We start from the raw sequence: 16,716 nt of genomic DNA on the forward strand, positions 1-16,716 counted from the left end.
TGGCATGTAGTTGAAAGGCACTACTTACTGCAAATGGTGGCTTGGGAGCTTTGGCTTGAATTTGAAAGGCACTATTACTGCTAAATGGTGGCTTGGTTGCTTTGGCTTGAAGTTGAAAGGCACTACTTACTGCAAATGGTGGCTTGGGTGTGGCTTGATGTTGAAAGACACCACTTACTGCAAATGGTGGCATGCAGTTGAAGGACACGAATTACTGCAAATGGTGGATTGGTTGCTTTGGCTTGAAGTTGAAAGGCACTACTTACTGCAAATGGTGGCTTGGGAGCTTTGGCTTGAAGTTGAAAGGCACTACTTACTGCAAATGGTGGCTTGGGTGTGGTATGGGTGCATTGGCTTGAAGTTGAAAGACACCACTTACTGCAAATGGTGGCATGGTTGAAAGGCACTAACTGCAAATGGGGGGGGGCGTGGGTGCATTGGCTTGAAGTTGAAAGGCACTACTTACTGCAAATTGTGGCTTGAAGTTGAAAGGCACTACTTACTGCAAATGGTGGCTTGGGTGTGGCTTGAATTTGAAACACACCACTTAATGCAAATGATGGCTTGGGTGTGGCTTGGGTGTGGCTTGAAGTTGAAATACACCACTTACTGCAAATGGTGGCATGGGAGCTTTGAAGTTGAAAGGCACTACTTACTGCAAATGGTGGCTTGGGTGTGGCTTGAAGTTGAAAGACATCACTTACTGCAAATGGTGGCATGAAGTTGAAAGGCACTACTTACTGCAAATGGTGGGTTGGGAGCTTTGGCTTGAAGTTGAAAGGCACTACTTCCTGCAAATGGTGGCTTGGGTACTTTGGCTTGCAGTTGAAAGACAGTACTTACTGCAAATGGTGGCTTGGGTGCAATGGCTTGAAGTTAAAAGGCATTACTTACTGCAAATGGTGGCATGAAGTTGAAAAGCACTACTTACTGCAAATGGTGGCTTGGGTGCTTTGGCTTAGTTGAAAGCACTACTTACTGCAAATGGTGGCTTGGGAGCTTTGGTTTGAAGTTGAAAGGCACTACTTACTGCAAATGGTGGCTTGGTTGCTTTGGCTTGAAGTTTAAAGGCACTACTTACTGCAAATGGTGGCTTGGGTGTGGCTTGAAGTTGAAAGGCACTACTTACTGCATATGATGGCTTGGGTGTGGCTTGGGTGTGGCGAAGTTGAAAGACACCACTTACTGCAAATGATGGCTTGGGTGTGGCTTAAAGTTGAAAGACACCACTTACAGCAAATGGTGGCTTGGGAGCTTTGAAGTTGAAAGGCACTATTTACTGTAAATGATGGCTTGGGTGTGGCTTGAAGTTGCAAGACACCACTTACTGCAAATGGTGGCATGAAGTTGAAATGCACTACTTACTGCAAATGGAGGCTTGGGAGCTTTGGCTTGAAGTTGAAAGGCACTCTTATTGCGAATGGAGGCTTGGTTGCTTTGGCTTGAAGTTGTAAGGCACTATTACTGCAAATGGTGGCTTGGGTGTGGCTTGAAGTTGAAAGGCACTACTTACTGCATATGGTGGCTTGGGTGCAATGGCTTGTAGTTAAAATGCATTACTTACTGCAAATGGGGGCGTGGGTGCATTGGCTTGAAGTTGAAAGGCACTACTTACTGCAAATTGTGGCTTGAATTTGAAAGGCACTACTTACTGCAAATGGTGGCTGGGGACCTTTGGCTTGAAGTAGAAAAGGCACTATTACTGCAAATTGTGGGTTGAAGTTGAAAGACACTACTTACTGCAAATGGTGGCTTGGGTGCTTTGGCTTGAAGTTGAAAGGCACTACTTACTGCAAATGGTGGCATGAGGTTGACAGGCACTACTTACTGCAAATAGTGGCTTGGGTGCATTGGCTTGAAGTTGAAAGGCACTATTTACTGCTAATGGTAGCATGAAGTTGAAATGCACTACTTACTGCAAATGGCGGCTTGGGAGCTTTGAAGTTGAAATGCACTACTTCCTGCAAATGGTGGCTTGGGTGTGGCTTGAAGTTGAAAGGCACTACTTACTGCAAATGGGGGGCGTGGGTGCATTGGCTTGAAGTTGAAAGGCACTACTTACTGCAAATGGTGGCATGAAGTTGAAAGGCGCTACTTACTGCAAATGGTGGCTTGGGTGCTTTGGCTTGCAGTTGAAAGGCACTACTTACTGCAAAGGGTGGCATGAAGTTGATAGGCACTACTTAATGCAAATGGTGGCTTGGGTGCTTTGGCTTGCAGTTGAAAGGCAGTACTTAGTGCAAATGGTGGCTTGGGTGCAATGGCTTGAAGTTGAAAGGCATTACTTACTGCAAATGGTGGCATGAAGTTTAAAGGCACTACTTACTGCAAATGGTGACTTGGGTGCTTTGGCTTGAAGTTGAAAGCACTACTTACTGGAAATAGTGGCTTGGGAGCTTTGGTTTGAAGTTGAAAGGCACTACTTACTGAAAATGGTGGCTTGGTTGCTTTGGCTTGAAGTTGAAAGGCACTATTACTGCAAATGGTGGCTTGGTTGCTTTGTCTTGAAGTTGAAAAGCACTACTTACTGCAAATGGTGGCTTGGGTGTGGCTTGAAGTTGAAAGGCACACTGCAAATGATGGCTTGGGTGTGGCTTCGGTGTGGCTTGAAGTTGAAAGACACCACTTACTGCAAATGATGGCTTGGGTGTGGCTTGGGTGTGGCTTGAAGTTGAAATACACCACTTACTGCAAATGGTGGCTTGGGTGTGGCTTGAAGTTGAAAGGCACTACTTACTGCAAATGATGGCTTGGGTGTGGCTTGGGTGTCGCTTGAAGTTGAAAGACACCACTTACTGCAAATGGTGGCATGAAATTGAAAGGTACTATTACTTCAAATGGTGGCTTGGGTGTGGCTTGAAGTTGAAAGGCACTACTTACTGCAGATGGTGGCTTGGTGCAATGGCTTGATGTTAAAATGCATTACTTACTGCAAATGGGGGCGTGGGTGCATTGGCTTGAAGTTGAAAGGCACTACTTACTGCAAATTGTGGCTTGAAGTTGAAAGGCACTACTTACTGCAAGTGGTGGCTTGGGAGCTTTGGCTTGATGTAGAAAAGACACTATTACTGCAAATTGTGGCTTGAAGTTGAAAGACACTACTTACTGCAAATGGTGGCTTGGGTGCTTTGGCTTGAAGTTGAAAGGCACTAATTACTGCAAATGGTGGCATGAGGTTGACAGGCACTACTTACTGCAAATGGTGGCTAGGGTGCATTGGCTTGAAGTTGAAAGGCACTATTTACTGCTAATGGTAGCATGGTTGAAATGCACTACTTACTGCAAATGGCGGCTTGGGAGCTTTGAAGTTGAAAGGCACTACTTCCTGCAAATGATGGCTTGGGTGTGGCTTGGGTGTGGCTTGAAGTTGAAAGCCACTACTTACTGCAAATGGTGGCTTGGATGCAAATGGTGGCATGAAGTTGAAAACCACTACTTACTGCAAATGGTGGCGTGGGTGCATTGGCTTGAAGTTGAAAGGCACCACTTACTGCAAATGGTGGCATGAAGTTGAAATGCATTACTTACTGCAAGTGGTGGCTTGGGTGCTTTGGCTTGAAGTTAAAAGGCACTACTGTGGCCGTCGATCCAAACATCGCGGAGTTGTGGCTGCGGGCGTCCGGCCGCGGGCGGCGCTGGATTTGGAGCGCCGCGGAGCCAGGGATCGAGTTCGCCGGGGTCGGAGCTCCAACCGGCGCGGCCTGAAGTCTACGAGTTCTCCGGTCTCCGGGGAGGAGGCAGCCGCTCCAGACTTTCCAAGCCGCTGAGGAATTGTTTCACCCAACGCCAGTGTTCCATCTTCACGGCAAGAGGGCACTGAAAACATCAGACTGGCTGCAAGGCCACAAATGGGCCCCAACCTCGGGTGTTTCAGAGGAAGAGGACTTAACTTTCTGCTGTCTTTCCCCACAGTGGAAAATGTTGATTCTGCTGTGGGGGGACGTTTGTGTTGAACTCTATAATGTGTTGTGTCCATTTTCTTTCTTTATTTAATTTTAACCTTTTTCTATGGTTTGTATGTAAATTTATTATTTAATTTATGTAAAGCACTTTGGTGTCAATGCAAATTGACTTAAAATGTGCTATATAAATAAAGTTATTATATTATTATTATTACTGTAAATGCACACTTCCTGTTTGCACTGTATATTGATGTTAGATAAAATGCTACCACATACGGTTGTGATTTTTGGCCATCTTACTCAGTCCCCCTCCGCTGAGCAGGTGCAGAGAATTCTTCCCAATGAAAAATAAAAGTGTTATTAGTTTTTAAAAAAATGTTGAGAATCTCTCTCCTGTCAATCACTCCATGAAAGCCACACCTTTTCCTGTGGGGGGGTGGAGGGGTTATAAAACCCGGAAATGTGGGTGTGGCTCAGTCTCTGCAAGATGGAGGAGGGAGAGGTCACGTCTCGCTGTCATTAGTGGCTTTGCACCCTACTTCAAATGGTATGAAACTGCACTTGAATTTGGTGGCCTTGCACCCTGCTAGAAGTGGTAAGGAACTGCACTTGAATTTGGTGGCCTTATACCCTGCTTGAAATAGAATTTCAAGGATTAGCCGTGAGTCAACTACCAGCCCAACAGCCGTGAGTGAGTGAGTTGCCAGCACAACAGGCTTGGTTGACTGAGACGCCAGCCCAAGAATCCATTTGGCGCACAATTTGCATACTAGCCCTCTGGAAACCAGTCCCTTCAGCCCATAACACACATACTAGTGCTCCAGAAAGCCCCCCCCCCCCACCAACTGGCCATCAATATTAGAATTGGTGGAGAGGTGGAATATTGCGTTGGATGACCAGCCCTCCTGTGTGATGCTGGGACCCAACGGGTCCCACTTAGTCTAGTATATGTATATATGTGTATATATATATATATCTATACATATATATATATATAAGTTGCACTGCATAAATGTGATAACTGATAGGAAAATCAAAACAAATAAATTAGTCAAAAGGCAAAATATTGTCAATGCCAGAAGCTAAAAGAATGAAAACATTCATGAAAAGAAAACAGAATAATTCTGACATTACTCTTTGAAGGAAAATATTACAACATTGCATAGGCGCATGAATATGCAGGGAATGGAGGGATGTGGATTATGTGCAGGAAAAAGGGAGCAGATTAATTTGGCAACATGTTCAGCTCAGACATCATGGGCTGAAGGGTCAGTTAAGGTGCTGCACTGTTCTTGTACTGTGTTCTATTTGAACATTAGTTTAGTTTAAATTGAAGATACCACACAGAAATAAACCCTTCCGCCCACCGAGCCCATGCCGACCAATGATCCTGATTGTGGATGATCAGCCATGATTACATTAAATGGCGATGCTGGCTCGAGGGGCCGAATGGCCTACTCCTGCACCTATTGCCTATTGTCTATTGATCCGCACACACTGACACGATCCTACACACACTATGGACAAGGTTACATTTATACCAAGCCAATTAGCCTACAAACCTGTACGTCTGATGAGGATATTTATAGGCCACGACATATGCTGTATGTACAGGCGAATATTCTCTCACGTAAGTTTGGTGCATGTACAGATGTGGTGAAGATGTCTCTGTTTAGAGCATATTGCACACCACTCTATACTGCACACCTGTGGTCAAACTACGGAAAAACAAGTTTACAGAGACTATATATAGGTGGCTTATAATAATGCCATGAGAACACTGCTAAGGAAACCTAGATGGTGTAGTACAGGTGCACAACCTTTTATCCGAAAGCCTTGGGACCAGACACTTGTCGGATTTCGGAATTTTTCGGATTTCCGAATGGAAGATTTTTAGTGTAGATTAGGTAGGTAGCGCGGGCGGCTTGAAAAGTCTGGAGCGGCTGCCTCCTCCCCGGAGACCGGGGAATCATTGTAAATCATTGCATAAATGTTAGTCAGTTAGTTTGGAGGGATTTTATGTGGTTGGTGGGTGGGGGGTGAAGGGGGAAACTTTAATTCTTAGTCCCCTACCTGGTCGGAGAGGCGGGGAGCTGGCAATGCCTTACCGGGTCGCCGTGCAGTAAGCTCCGGAGTGCTGTGGCCGCCGACTCCCAACATCGCGGAGCTGGGGGCTGCGGGCGTCTGGCCGCGGGCGGCTCCGGTTGGAGCTCCGACCCCGGCAACACTACCCCTGGCTGCGCGGCGCTTCAAATCCAGCGCCGCCCACGGCCGGACGCCCGCAGCCCCAGCTCCGCGATGTTGGGAGTCGGCGGCGTCGCAGCGCTGGGATACCAGCGGGGAGCGGGCAATGCCTTACAATGCCAACATGTCGGCGGCCACAGCGGTGCTGGGGCTGCGGGCGTCCGGCCGCGGGCCGCGCTGGATTTGAAGCGCCGCGCAGCCAGGGGTAGAGTTGCCGGGGTCGGAGCTACAACCGGCGCCGCCCGCGGCCGGACGCCCGCAGCCCCAGCTGGGAGTTGGTGGCCACAGCGCTCCGGAGCTTACTGCACGGCGACCCGGTAAGGCATTGACATCTCCCCGCCTCTCCGACCAGGTAGGGGACTAAGAATTAAAGTTTCCCCCTTCACCTCCCCCCCACCTTTTTTCACATAAAAGCCCTCCAAACTAACTGACTAACATTTAAGCAATGATTTACAGATGTTTAAGTGTCTCCCCGGTCTCCGGGGAGGAGGCATCCGCTACAGTAGTACAGACCTGGGTTGACCGTGGGTCGTTTCGGGTCAAGTTTGGTGCCAAACGCGAGCTTTGGTGTGCAGACGACATCCTGGAAAAAATGGCCGGTTTTCAGAGTTTTTCGGTTTCCGGAACTCCGGATAAAAGGTTGTGCACCTGTACTAGTGAAATGTCTGTGGCTGCAGGAGTAAGTACTTTAGAAGCTATCCTAAGAAATCATATGTATAAATTCATTTGTAGGATTATTGTCTCTGAAAATTTAATTATCGTGGTCTTATCAAACATAAGGTTTAGCACTACATGCTATGAATCCTGGATGTGGAGACATTGCTATAGTTGTCTCGTTGTAAGACACTGATCTTTTTTATTCTGGATTTTAAATCATGTATTGTGTTTTTGTAGATAATTTATGATGCTCTTATAAGTAATTTACTAAGCTTTTATTTGTATTTTATGGTGTTTTTATAGTCAATGTATTTTATGTCGTCTCTTGTCTGAAATAAAGTTTAATAAATAATAAATATGGGTGGAAACCAGAGCTTCCAGGAGAAAACACACGCAGGTCACTGGGAGAACGTACAAACTCCATATAGACAGCCCCCGTAGTCAGGATCTAGGATCGATCTCAGGTCTCTGGCGCTGTAAGGCAGAAACTCTACCACTGCGCCACAGTGCCACCCTAATGTTTAAGGTTTTTTTTGAGTTTCGTATTTTTTCATAGCTTTAATCCTTGAATGACTCATTTCTGATGGATTTGTTCTTTAGACCGTGCTTTAATTCTAAACTCTTACAGTTCACATGTTGTTGGTAAAGACACAGAACTAATAGATTTGGAATCCATTTGCTATTTCCAAGTAAATTTAATAGGGACTAAAACTGAGAGAGAATGAATGTTCTTATCCAGTTGCTGTTTTGATGTATGTTAAAGACTATTTGTTGTACAATTTTCCATCCTAAATGCAGTACTTTATATATTTTTTTTTTCTTCCAATTTCATAGGCACAAATATTATTAACTTAGGCATAAATATGCTATGAATTTAAGATAGATAATTGGCAAGTAGTGGAAGGATTAATGTAGCTCTTATTTTGACCAGGCCTCATCAGCATGTTGACAATGAATGCATGGCCCAAATGGTCAGTTTCTCCAGAGATCCATAAAAACGGTTAAAATTGGGGAATTTAGTTTTGTATTATACATGATGTACACATACAAAAGTCTCCAACTAATTTCCAGCCAATATAGTTTGCAAAGGGACATAGAAGGGATACATGAGCAGGCAGGAATAGCAGACAGAATGTATGCGATGAGCGGAAACATGAGATTGTCCAGATTGGTAGGAGGTCTGAGTGGCGAGAAACTCTATGGTGTTGTAGTACCCAGCATGTTGGCATTTTTACAAAGAAAATTATGTATAAAATTAGGGATATTTTGCAGCTCGAGAATTCATATGGGACCTCATCTGGAGCAATCTGTATATTCTGATATTAAATGATGCATATAATTTAATTGGAGGTATCTCAAAAAGGTTGTTTCCTGATAAGGAATATCTAATCAATTTTCTCTTTTGAGGAACAATTGAGCTGGTTAGCCATTTTCTTTTGGAGGTCAGAAGGATGAATGGTGAATTTGTTGAAATGTCGACATTGTCAAGGAGAATTGACAGACACAAAGTGCTGGTGTAACAACGGGTCAGGCTGCCTGACCCTCTGAGTTACTCAGCACTTTGTGTCCTTTTTAAACCAGCACTTGCAGTTCTGTGTTTCTCGACAGAGATGATGTTGAAAATATGAACTGGCAGGTTTAGTTGTAGTACAGAGATGCATCCATTCATTAGGTGAGGATAAACCTCTTCTCTTAGAGATTTTGAACATTTGGAATTTTCTGCCCCAGAAGTCTTTGGAGACTGAGCTGTAACATTTTAAAGCTGAGAGCAACATATTTTACTTTGGTTGCAGAGAATCATTGCTAATGACAGGAAAACAGAGAACAGTCTAAGGTCGCTTAGTTGAAGAGGCTGGATGATAGATTTCTTCTCATATTTCCTGTGTACAGATGCTCCCCGATTTACGATGCTTCGACTTGCGATACTTCAAATTTACGATCGGCAAACGCTCGGCAATGGCAACGAGCCGCATGTCACCTCCGGTCACGTGATCGCATTGTATTAAATGCATTTTCGACTTGCGATATATTCGATTTACGATGGGTTTATCGGAACGTAACCCCATCAGAGGTCGAGGAGCAGCTGTACATATGTCTGAAATGATACTAATTAAGGGATAAAAATTGGATAATGATCATTGCTCTTGCCTCACTGCCACGAGTCAGAATGTGACTGTTTTCCCCTTGCTGACTGTTTACTAATGCATAATGAAAGAGAAAGTTTGAGTTACTGACCTATTTCTTTCCGATTCATCCCTTCTTTTGCTGCTTCTGGAGGCCAATATATTAAAAACAATCACATATTAGCTCCATAGTAATGCTCTATATTTGGCAGATGAAAGAGAGCCTTTTAGCAGCCCTTTTCTCCCTGAATTCACTCACCAGTAAAATGTCTTGGATTTGATCTTGACTCTCAATGACTATTCAAGATTTTATAATGGTTTAATGCCACATCTGCCTACATCATTGCCAGCACAGGTGTATTTGTCCTCCAATACTTGTCACTGGGATGCATCTTTGGAAAGCCATCAAGAAAAGCCAGACAATTGGGCCTGATAATCATGGCAGGATCGGTGTAGCAACCAGAATGATGGCGCGTGTCTGCAGATGCTGGTTTCCAGAGCTAACAAAAAGAGAGCTGTTGGGGTAACTCAGCATGTCAGGCAGCATCTGTGGAGGGAATGGGCTATTGATGTATGGATAGGATAGGTTTAGAAACATAGAAGCATAGAAAATAGGTGTAGGAGTAGGCCATTCGGTCCTTCGAGCCAGCACCGCCATTCTATGTGATCATGGCTGATCATCCACAATCAGTGCCCTGTTCCTGCCTTCTCCCCATAACCCTTCATTACTAGGCCGAAGAGCTCTATCTAACTCTTTTAGAATGCATCCAATGAATCGCCCTCCACTGCTTTCTGAGGCAGAGAATTCCACAAATTCACAACTCTGGGTGAAAATGTTTTTCCCCATTCTTACCCCTACCCCTTATTCTTAAACTGTGGCCCGTGATTGTGGACTCCCCCAACTTTGGGAACATGTTTCCTGCATCTATCTTGTCCAATCCTTTAATAATTTTATATGTTTCTATAAGATTCCCTCTCATCCTAAATTCCAGAGAAAACAAGCCCAGTCGTTCCATTCTTTCATCATATGACAGTTCCGCCATCCCGGGAATTAACCTCGTGAACCTACACTGCACTGCCTCAATAGCGTTTAGAGGGATATGGGCCAAACGCAGGCAGATGGGACTGATGTAGCTGGGGCGTGTTGGTCGGCATAGACATGTTGGGCCAAAGGGCCTGTTTTCGTGCTGTATTATTCAATTACTCCATGTGTCTGGTCAAGAATTTACATCAAGACTGAAAGTGTAGAGGAGAAATGGCCGTTATAGTGAGGCTGGGTAAAGGGGTGGGTGAAAAGCTCTTCCCCACCGCTTTATACTGGCTTTTTCCCTTCTGTTTTCTCAGATCAGATGCAGGGTCTCGATCTGAAATGTCGGGACAATCTAAAATGTCAGCTCTCCATTCCTCTCCTAGGATGCTGCCTGACCCTATAAGATCCTCCAGTGCTTCTCATTATATTTTTAATCGGAATGCTGTTTTGATTTGTTTGGAAAAGGACCATATTGTGACATTTACTTTTTCTGATGCACCCACATTTGTTTTTTCAGATTGCTGAAAATCTACTGTTATGGACTTGCAACATTCAGACCAAGTTCCTGTCTCGTCAGTCATGAAATGATTTAAGTTGATTGATATTTCAACAAGCTGCAATAATGCAGATGCTACCTTGACCAAAAATCAGAGCAAATCGCATATAAAACTACTTAAAGCAAAATATTGATTATACGTTGACTAATTGCCAAAGTCCCATTTAATTATTTTTATGTGTTTTAATCAGGATTTTTTAGTGAGTGCTCTGGTTGGTGAAATTGTTTGATATTATTAATGCTCTTGGTGTCGACTTCTCAAAGTCATTTAACGGTATGATTCTGTGCTATCCCAGAGGACTGATAAATTTTCACACTCAATCTTTATTGATGTGAGGTGAAGAATTCGTTAGAGAAATTAAATGCTTGTCTTTGGCTTGAGAGTTTCATTAATCTGCAGTCCCCTTGTGTCAGGTAACTCATCATTTCAATATCATTATTTTTGCTGAAAGTTATTCTTTGGTCTAATCCATGCAGATTTCCAATCTCTACGTATATGACAGTGTTTTGCTGCTGGCTGATGCCTTCCATAAGAAGCTAGAAGATCGAAAGTGGCATAGCATGGCTAGTTTGACATGCATAAGAAAAAATTCTAAGCCATGGCAAGGTGGAATATCTACATTTGATGCAATTAAAAAGGTTATGCATGTTTAATTTCAAAATTCAAAAGTATTGCACGTATGTAAGTAGACAATGCATGCAGTGGAATAATGCAAGAGAATCTATGTAGAAAATTAATTCACTCAAGAATATAAACTTGTACAAAGGTTAACGGGGAAAATTTTGCAGGTATGTTTCTATGCACGTGACTTACTACTTTAGGTGATCATCAGCGATATTAAAAATAATACTTGATCTTATTTCTGATTAACTGTCTCTCATGCATCCTATGTGCATAATATATGCATAGGTCCCCAAATTGCTCCGAACTGTGCTAATTTAATGCATATAAAGTTGAGTGTCATTTTTATGTCAACAAGCTGAAACTTTCCTTTAATCCCCATATATATGAAGTGAAAATGTTCATGTCTTTACTCACTTCACATAAAGGTTCCTTAGGTTTGTCACATAATAAATATTTTTCACTGTATCTTGGTACATGTGACAATAATAAATCAACACCAATATTGACTATATGTTTTCATTTTAGTTTTAATTTGTACTCAGTATTTCCAGGTGGCTTAGACACCTCAAGAGTTCAAGAGACATTTATTGTCACATGCATCAATTGGTACAGTGAAATTTGGATTTCCATACAGCCATACGAATAAAAAGAACACAACACACGATAGACTTTAACATAAACATCCCCATACAGCGGAATCAACGTTTCCCACAGTGAGGGAAGGCACCAAAGTTCAGTCATCCTCCTCTTTGTTATTCACCCGTGGTCGGGGCCTCCCGGGCCCCCCGCAGTTGCCGCTACAGGTGGCCCGATATTCAGGCCCTCTCGCCGGGATGATGGAACTCCGACGTTGGAACAGAAGAACATTCTCAGCGGCTTCGACTTCCAAATCGGCCACTTCTTACCGGAGACCGCGGCTCCCGAAGTCTACAGGCCGAGCTGGGTGGAGATTTACACTGGCGGCCCTCGGCAAAGGGATCCCAGGACTCCGCGATTTTTAAGTCAGCGCCGCCCGTGGCTTGAAGCTCCGCAAACCACAGCTCCATGATGTTGAAGCAGCAGGCCCAACACTCCGGAGCTTCAAATGGCAATCCCAGGTAAGGCATCGCCCTCTCCACGATGAATCCAGTGCTGCGGCGCTGCTGAAGCTCTGGTCGGTCTCCAGCAGGAAAGACCGCGCCAATTCAGTTGGTAGGCCGCGAGGACGGGGGCGAAGATGGGACTCGGAGAATAGTCGTATCCTCGCAAGGAAGTGACGAGTAACAGTTTCCCCCTTACCTTCCCTCCCTACCCCACATAAAAATGCTGAAATATTATTTTGTGTTGCACAAGAAGTTATGGGCTTTCTTGCTGTGGTTCTTGTCCTCCATCTGATTGCTTCCAGATTCTAATTCACCTTTCACCAAGCTTCAGTCTCTTTCAGATCATTTTTCACTTTACCTCAAAGTATCCTTTATTGTCATTCAGACCATTCGGTCTGAACGAAATGTCATTGCCTTGCAGTCATACATATAATAAAAATAACAAAAACACACAATAAACACAAATTTAACATCCACCACAGTGAGTTCACCAGGCACCTCCTCACTGTGATGGAAGGCAAAAGTCTTAAAGTCTTTGTCTCTTCCCTCCTTGTTCTCCCTCTGCGCTGAGGTGATCCAGGCCTCCGATGTTGTGACCCCACCGGATGATGGTAAGTATGTCTCTGCGAACGGGCCGGTTCAAAGTCCGCGTCCCGGGGTGGTCGAAGCTGCCGAAGCTGCCGCCCTCGAGTCCAGCGGACAAAGCTGTTGTTGCGGGAGCTCCGGAAAAACAGGTCACCAACCTGTGACCTGCAAGCTCCCGATGATGTCGTCCACTGGGCCCGCGGCTGAACCTCCGAAGTCGGGTCCGCCGCCGGAACGCCAGAACGCAGCCACAGCTCCAAGCTGGATCCAACGCCAGAACGCCGCCACAACTCCGAGTCAGGCCGCCGCCGGAACGCCGCCACAACTCCGAGTCGGGCCCGAGGCTGCCAGCTCCGACATTAGGTCTCAGCGCAGACAGAGACGGAGACGAGGGACATGACAAGAAAAAGTTGCACTCCCCCCGAAGGAAGAGACTAAAACCCTGTTTCTCCCCTGCAAGAGAATTTGGCATGGCTAATATATTCAATACAGTTGATAAAATGATAACTTAATCAATTTTATTACTTTTGGATTAATTAATTACTCTAACAAACAGATTTAGCAGACATCCTGAAAACTGACAAGTTATATAAAAACACACATAAATAGATATGAAAATCCATAATATACCAGAGTAAATAGGCAATATTTGAAAGTTATCTATGCTATAGCCAGGTACAAAGTGAATTTGGGCAATATCGCTGGCAACAGTGTTCCTCCTTGACGAGAATGCATTCTATATACACTTTGAATAAAGATTTGGTGGAATTACATCATCCCCATCAATTGCTTCAGATGCATCTGTATCCCCGGTCAGTGTCTCCGGTCAGAACAGTCTTCCTGAGAGTGAACCCACGGAAAACAACTGCCTGTATGGAGACCCTGACCATGTCCTCAGGACTTGCATGTATCAGTTGTCAGGAGATCTTTAAACTCTCCCTACACCATTCAGAGGATTCCACCCCCTTTAAGAAGGCCACTATTGTCCCGGTGCCAAATAAAGGCAATTAAGTGTGTATTAATGACCACAGTCCAGTGTCGCTGACATCCACCATCATTAAGTGCTTCAAGAGGCTGGTCATAACACACATTAACTCCAGCCTCACAGATGACCTTGATTGCAGTTCATCTAAAGCTGCAACAGATCCACATCAGATATCATCTCCCTGGCATTACACTAATTACGGGAATGTCTGGATATCAAATACAACTATATCAGACTCATACTTATTGAGTACAGCTCTGAAAACTAAATCACAACCAAAATAATCTCCAAATTCCTGGACCTAGGAGTCAGCGAACTCTTCCTCCCTCCCCTCTGCTACTGGATCCTCAACTTCTTGTTCCAGATACCACAATCAGTGAGGATAGCCAACCTCCATGAATATCCTTGGAAGCATGTACCTCCAAATTCAGGTACAGTTTTCCCCCACTGTTATCAGACTACTTGAATGGTCCTCTCATAAGATAACGGTGTAATCCTGATCTCCCAAGTTACTTCATTGGTGCCTTGTACTTTTCTCTGTAGCTGTAACACTATTATGCTGTAACACTATACTCTGCACTCTTTTGCTCTTTGCACTACTTGTTGCACTTGTAAAAGTGGCTTAATTATTTTCATGTAGTATGATTTCACTGGAAAGCACACAATGTTTTCCACTGTATCTCAGGACATGCAATAGTAATATACCAATACTAATTATCATGGAATATGCAACCATAGTCTACAGTTATGCAATACGCATACACGCACTGTTATTTTTTTTAAAATTTGAAGCCAATATAATTAGGAAATAAATTGGTCCTCCTTCACAAATGCTGGATTAGTTAAATTCAAGCTGGCAGTATGTCAGGTTGCAATTTGAACTCAAGACCACCTTCATGATCACTTTATTTCTATTCTCAAGATTGGAGAATTTTGTTTTCTCAGATACCAAACACGTTGTTTCATCTGATAATAACATATTGTGTTGGCACCTGGTGGTAGTCCACGGGCAGAGCGAACCTTCGGCTCTGGAGGGAGGACTTAGGTGTCTCGGTTTGGGAGGGTCAGATCATGTGGTTGACCCTTAGGTGGGACTGGGGTGGTCTCGGTGTGGGAGGTGTGTCTCGGTGTGGGAGGCGCAGGTCACGGAGTTGACCCTTTATCGGTATTTAAGGTCGGACAACGCCGTGCCCATTGAGGAGTAGGGAGCAACACTGTAATAGTAATAAAATATGTCTCGTTCACACAACTTTGTGTTTCGACTGATTCTTGGCTGGACTCCTGCGAGTCCCCGCTATAATATCAAGAAGAGGATCAAGATATTTTTGCTGAATCATTCTGACCATAAAAAAACATGTGATGACTCCTATAAAACAACGAAGCACTTCTAAAGGTAGACAAAAATGCTGGAGAAACTCAGCAGGTGAGGCAGCATCTATGGAGCAAGGGAAATAGGCAACATTTTAGGTCGAAACCCTTCTTCAGAGTACTAAATGCATTCAGACTTCTAAATGCTATTGAAAGCTGTCTGAAGAAGGGCCTCGGCCTGAAGCGTCATGTGTTCCTTCTTTCCAGTGATGCTGCCTAACCCGCTGAGTTATTCCTGCGTTTTGTTTCTATCTTCGGTGTAAAGCAGCATCTGCAGTCCCTCCTACGCGCTATTAAAAGCTTGTTTTTTTTTTGTACAGATTGTCAGCCTCTCTCAAGTTACAAATTTTGCATAAATGTTAATTATATCCTCAAAACACATCAAACTTAAGTGATACTTGCATGGAGAGTCTGATGTTAACGTTAAAACTTTCCAAATCAGTCACATTTCTGTGCTTTCACAAAGCAGCTTATCCTCTGACCAAGGGCAAGTTACCAAGTGTTCTTCCAGATTTAAGGTTATATAGTAATACATTCCTGGTATGCTGTATATTTGTTTATGTTCTGCTGTGTTCAGCAGTATGCTGTAGTAACTCCTCTGTTCATGGCATTGATACTGGGCCTACATTGCAGTGCATTTGTGTTCAAATCCCACCATGGCAAATTGTCAAATTGAATTTTTTTAAACCAATGATTTGTGCAACATCGCTGATTAGATCCCTAATGTGTCTAGCCTGCATCTGATTCTAGTCCACGTTACCTAATTGACTCTGAATGACAGTTTAATAATTCATCGAGGCTCTGGGCAAAAACACTAAATTCAGCAGATTTGTTCAGAAGATTAGACTGTCCTATTAAAATCACCTTAGGCACCATATCACGAAAAATTACTGGCAATCTCAGCCCAGTCAACCCTGCAAATGTTCCATGCTAACAACAGGATATTACGGCTCAAGTTGAGAAGATTGTCTTGCGGGCAAGGCATGCATTGACTTTGCATAATCGGTCTTGCAGATTCCTAACCAGCCATCAATAATCCAAATTCCTCCATTGCAATATCTACACATGACTGAGTCGGAATTCTATGCCGTGGTCCAGCTGGCCATTGTTGAGGGCTCCAGTGACCATACCAACACCAACAAAACCCAAACCAATGCAGGTGGTGCTGAATGCATGAATCTGAGCAACAGGTGGAATTGTCACAGTGTTCTAGCATTTCACAGGGCAGTACGGTGGTGTAGCGTTAGAGTTGCAGTGCCAGAGATCCGGCTTTAATCCCGACTACTGGTGCTGTCTGTGCAGAGTTTGTACATTCTCCCTGTGGGTTTTCTCCAAAGTCTTCAGTTTCCTCCCACACGTACAGGTTTGTAGGTAAATTGGCTTGGTAAAATATTTAAAAATTGTCTCTGGGGTGTGCAGGATAGTGTTAATATGCGGGAATCGCTGGTCGGCGTAGACCCGGTGGGCCGAATGGCCTGTTTCTATGATGTATCTCGAAACTAAACTGAACATCCAGCAGCATTACATTGGAGTGTCACCTCTCCCACCCCACAGCAGGT

The 16,716-nt window shown here is 44.1% G+C and overlaps 1 protein-coding gene across 1 annotated transcript in view; it reads left to right on the top strand.

The window, feature by feature from the left end:
* The window catches only part of LOC116978788 (glutamate receptor ionotropic, delta-2-like), a gene marked incomplete at its 5' end in the record, with an annotated part of 428,679 nt that overhangs the window by 277,809 nt on the left and 134,154 nt on the right, over positions 1–16,716 (top strand). Inside the window, one exon of the mRNA XM_033030081.1 lies at positions 10,990–11,151. Within this exon, the coding sequence (XP_032885972.1) occupies positions 10,990–11,151 (162 nt within the window). The remainder of the gene's footprint in view (positions 1–10,989; positions 11,152–16,716) is intronic.

This window comes from Amblyraja radiata, chromosome 11 (assembly GCF_010909765.2).
Source record: "Amblyraja radiata isolate CabotCenter1 chromosome 11, sAmbRad1.1.pri, whole genome shotgun sequence".
NCBI classification, from domain to species: Eukaryota; Metazoa; Chordata; class Chondrichthyes; order Rajiformes; family Rajidae; genus Amblyraja; species Amblyraja radiata.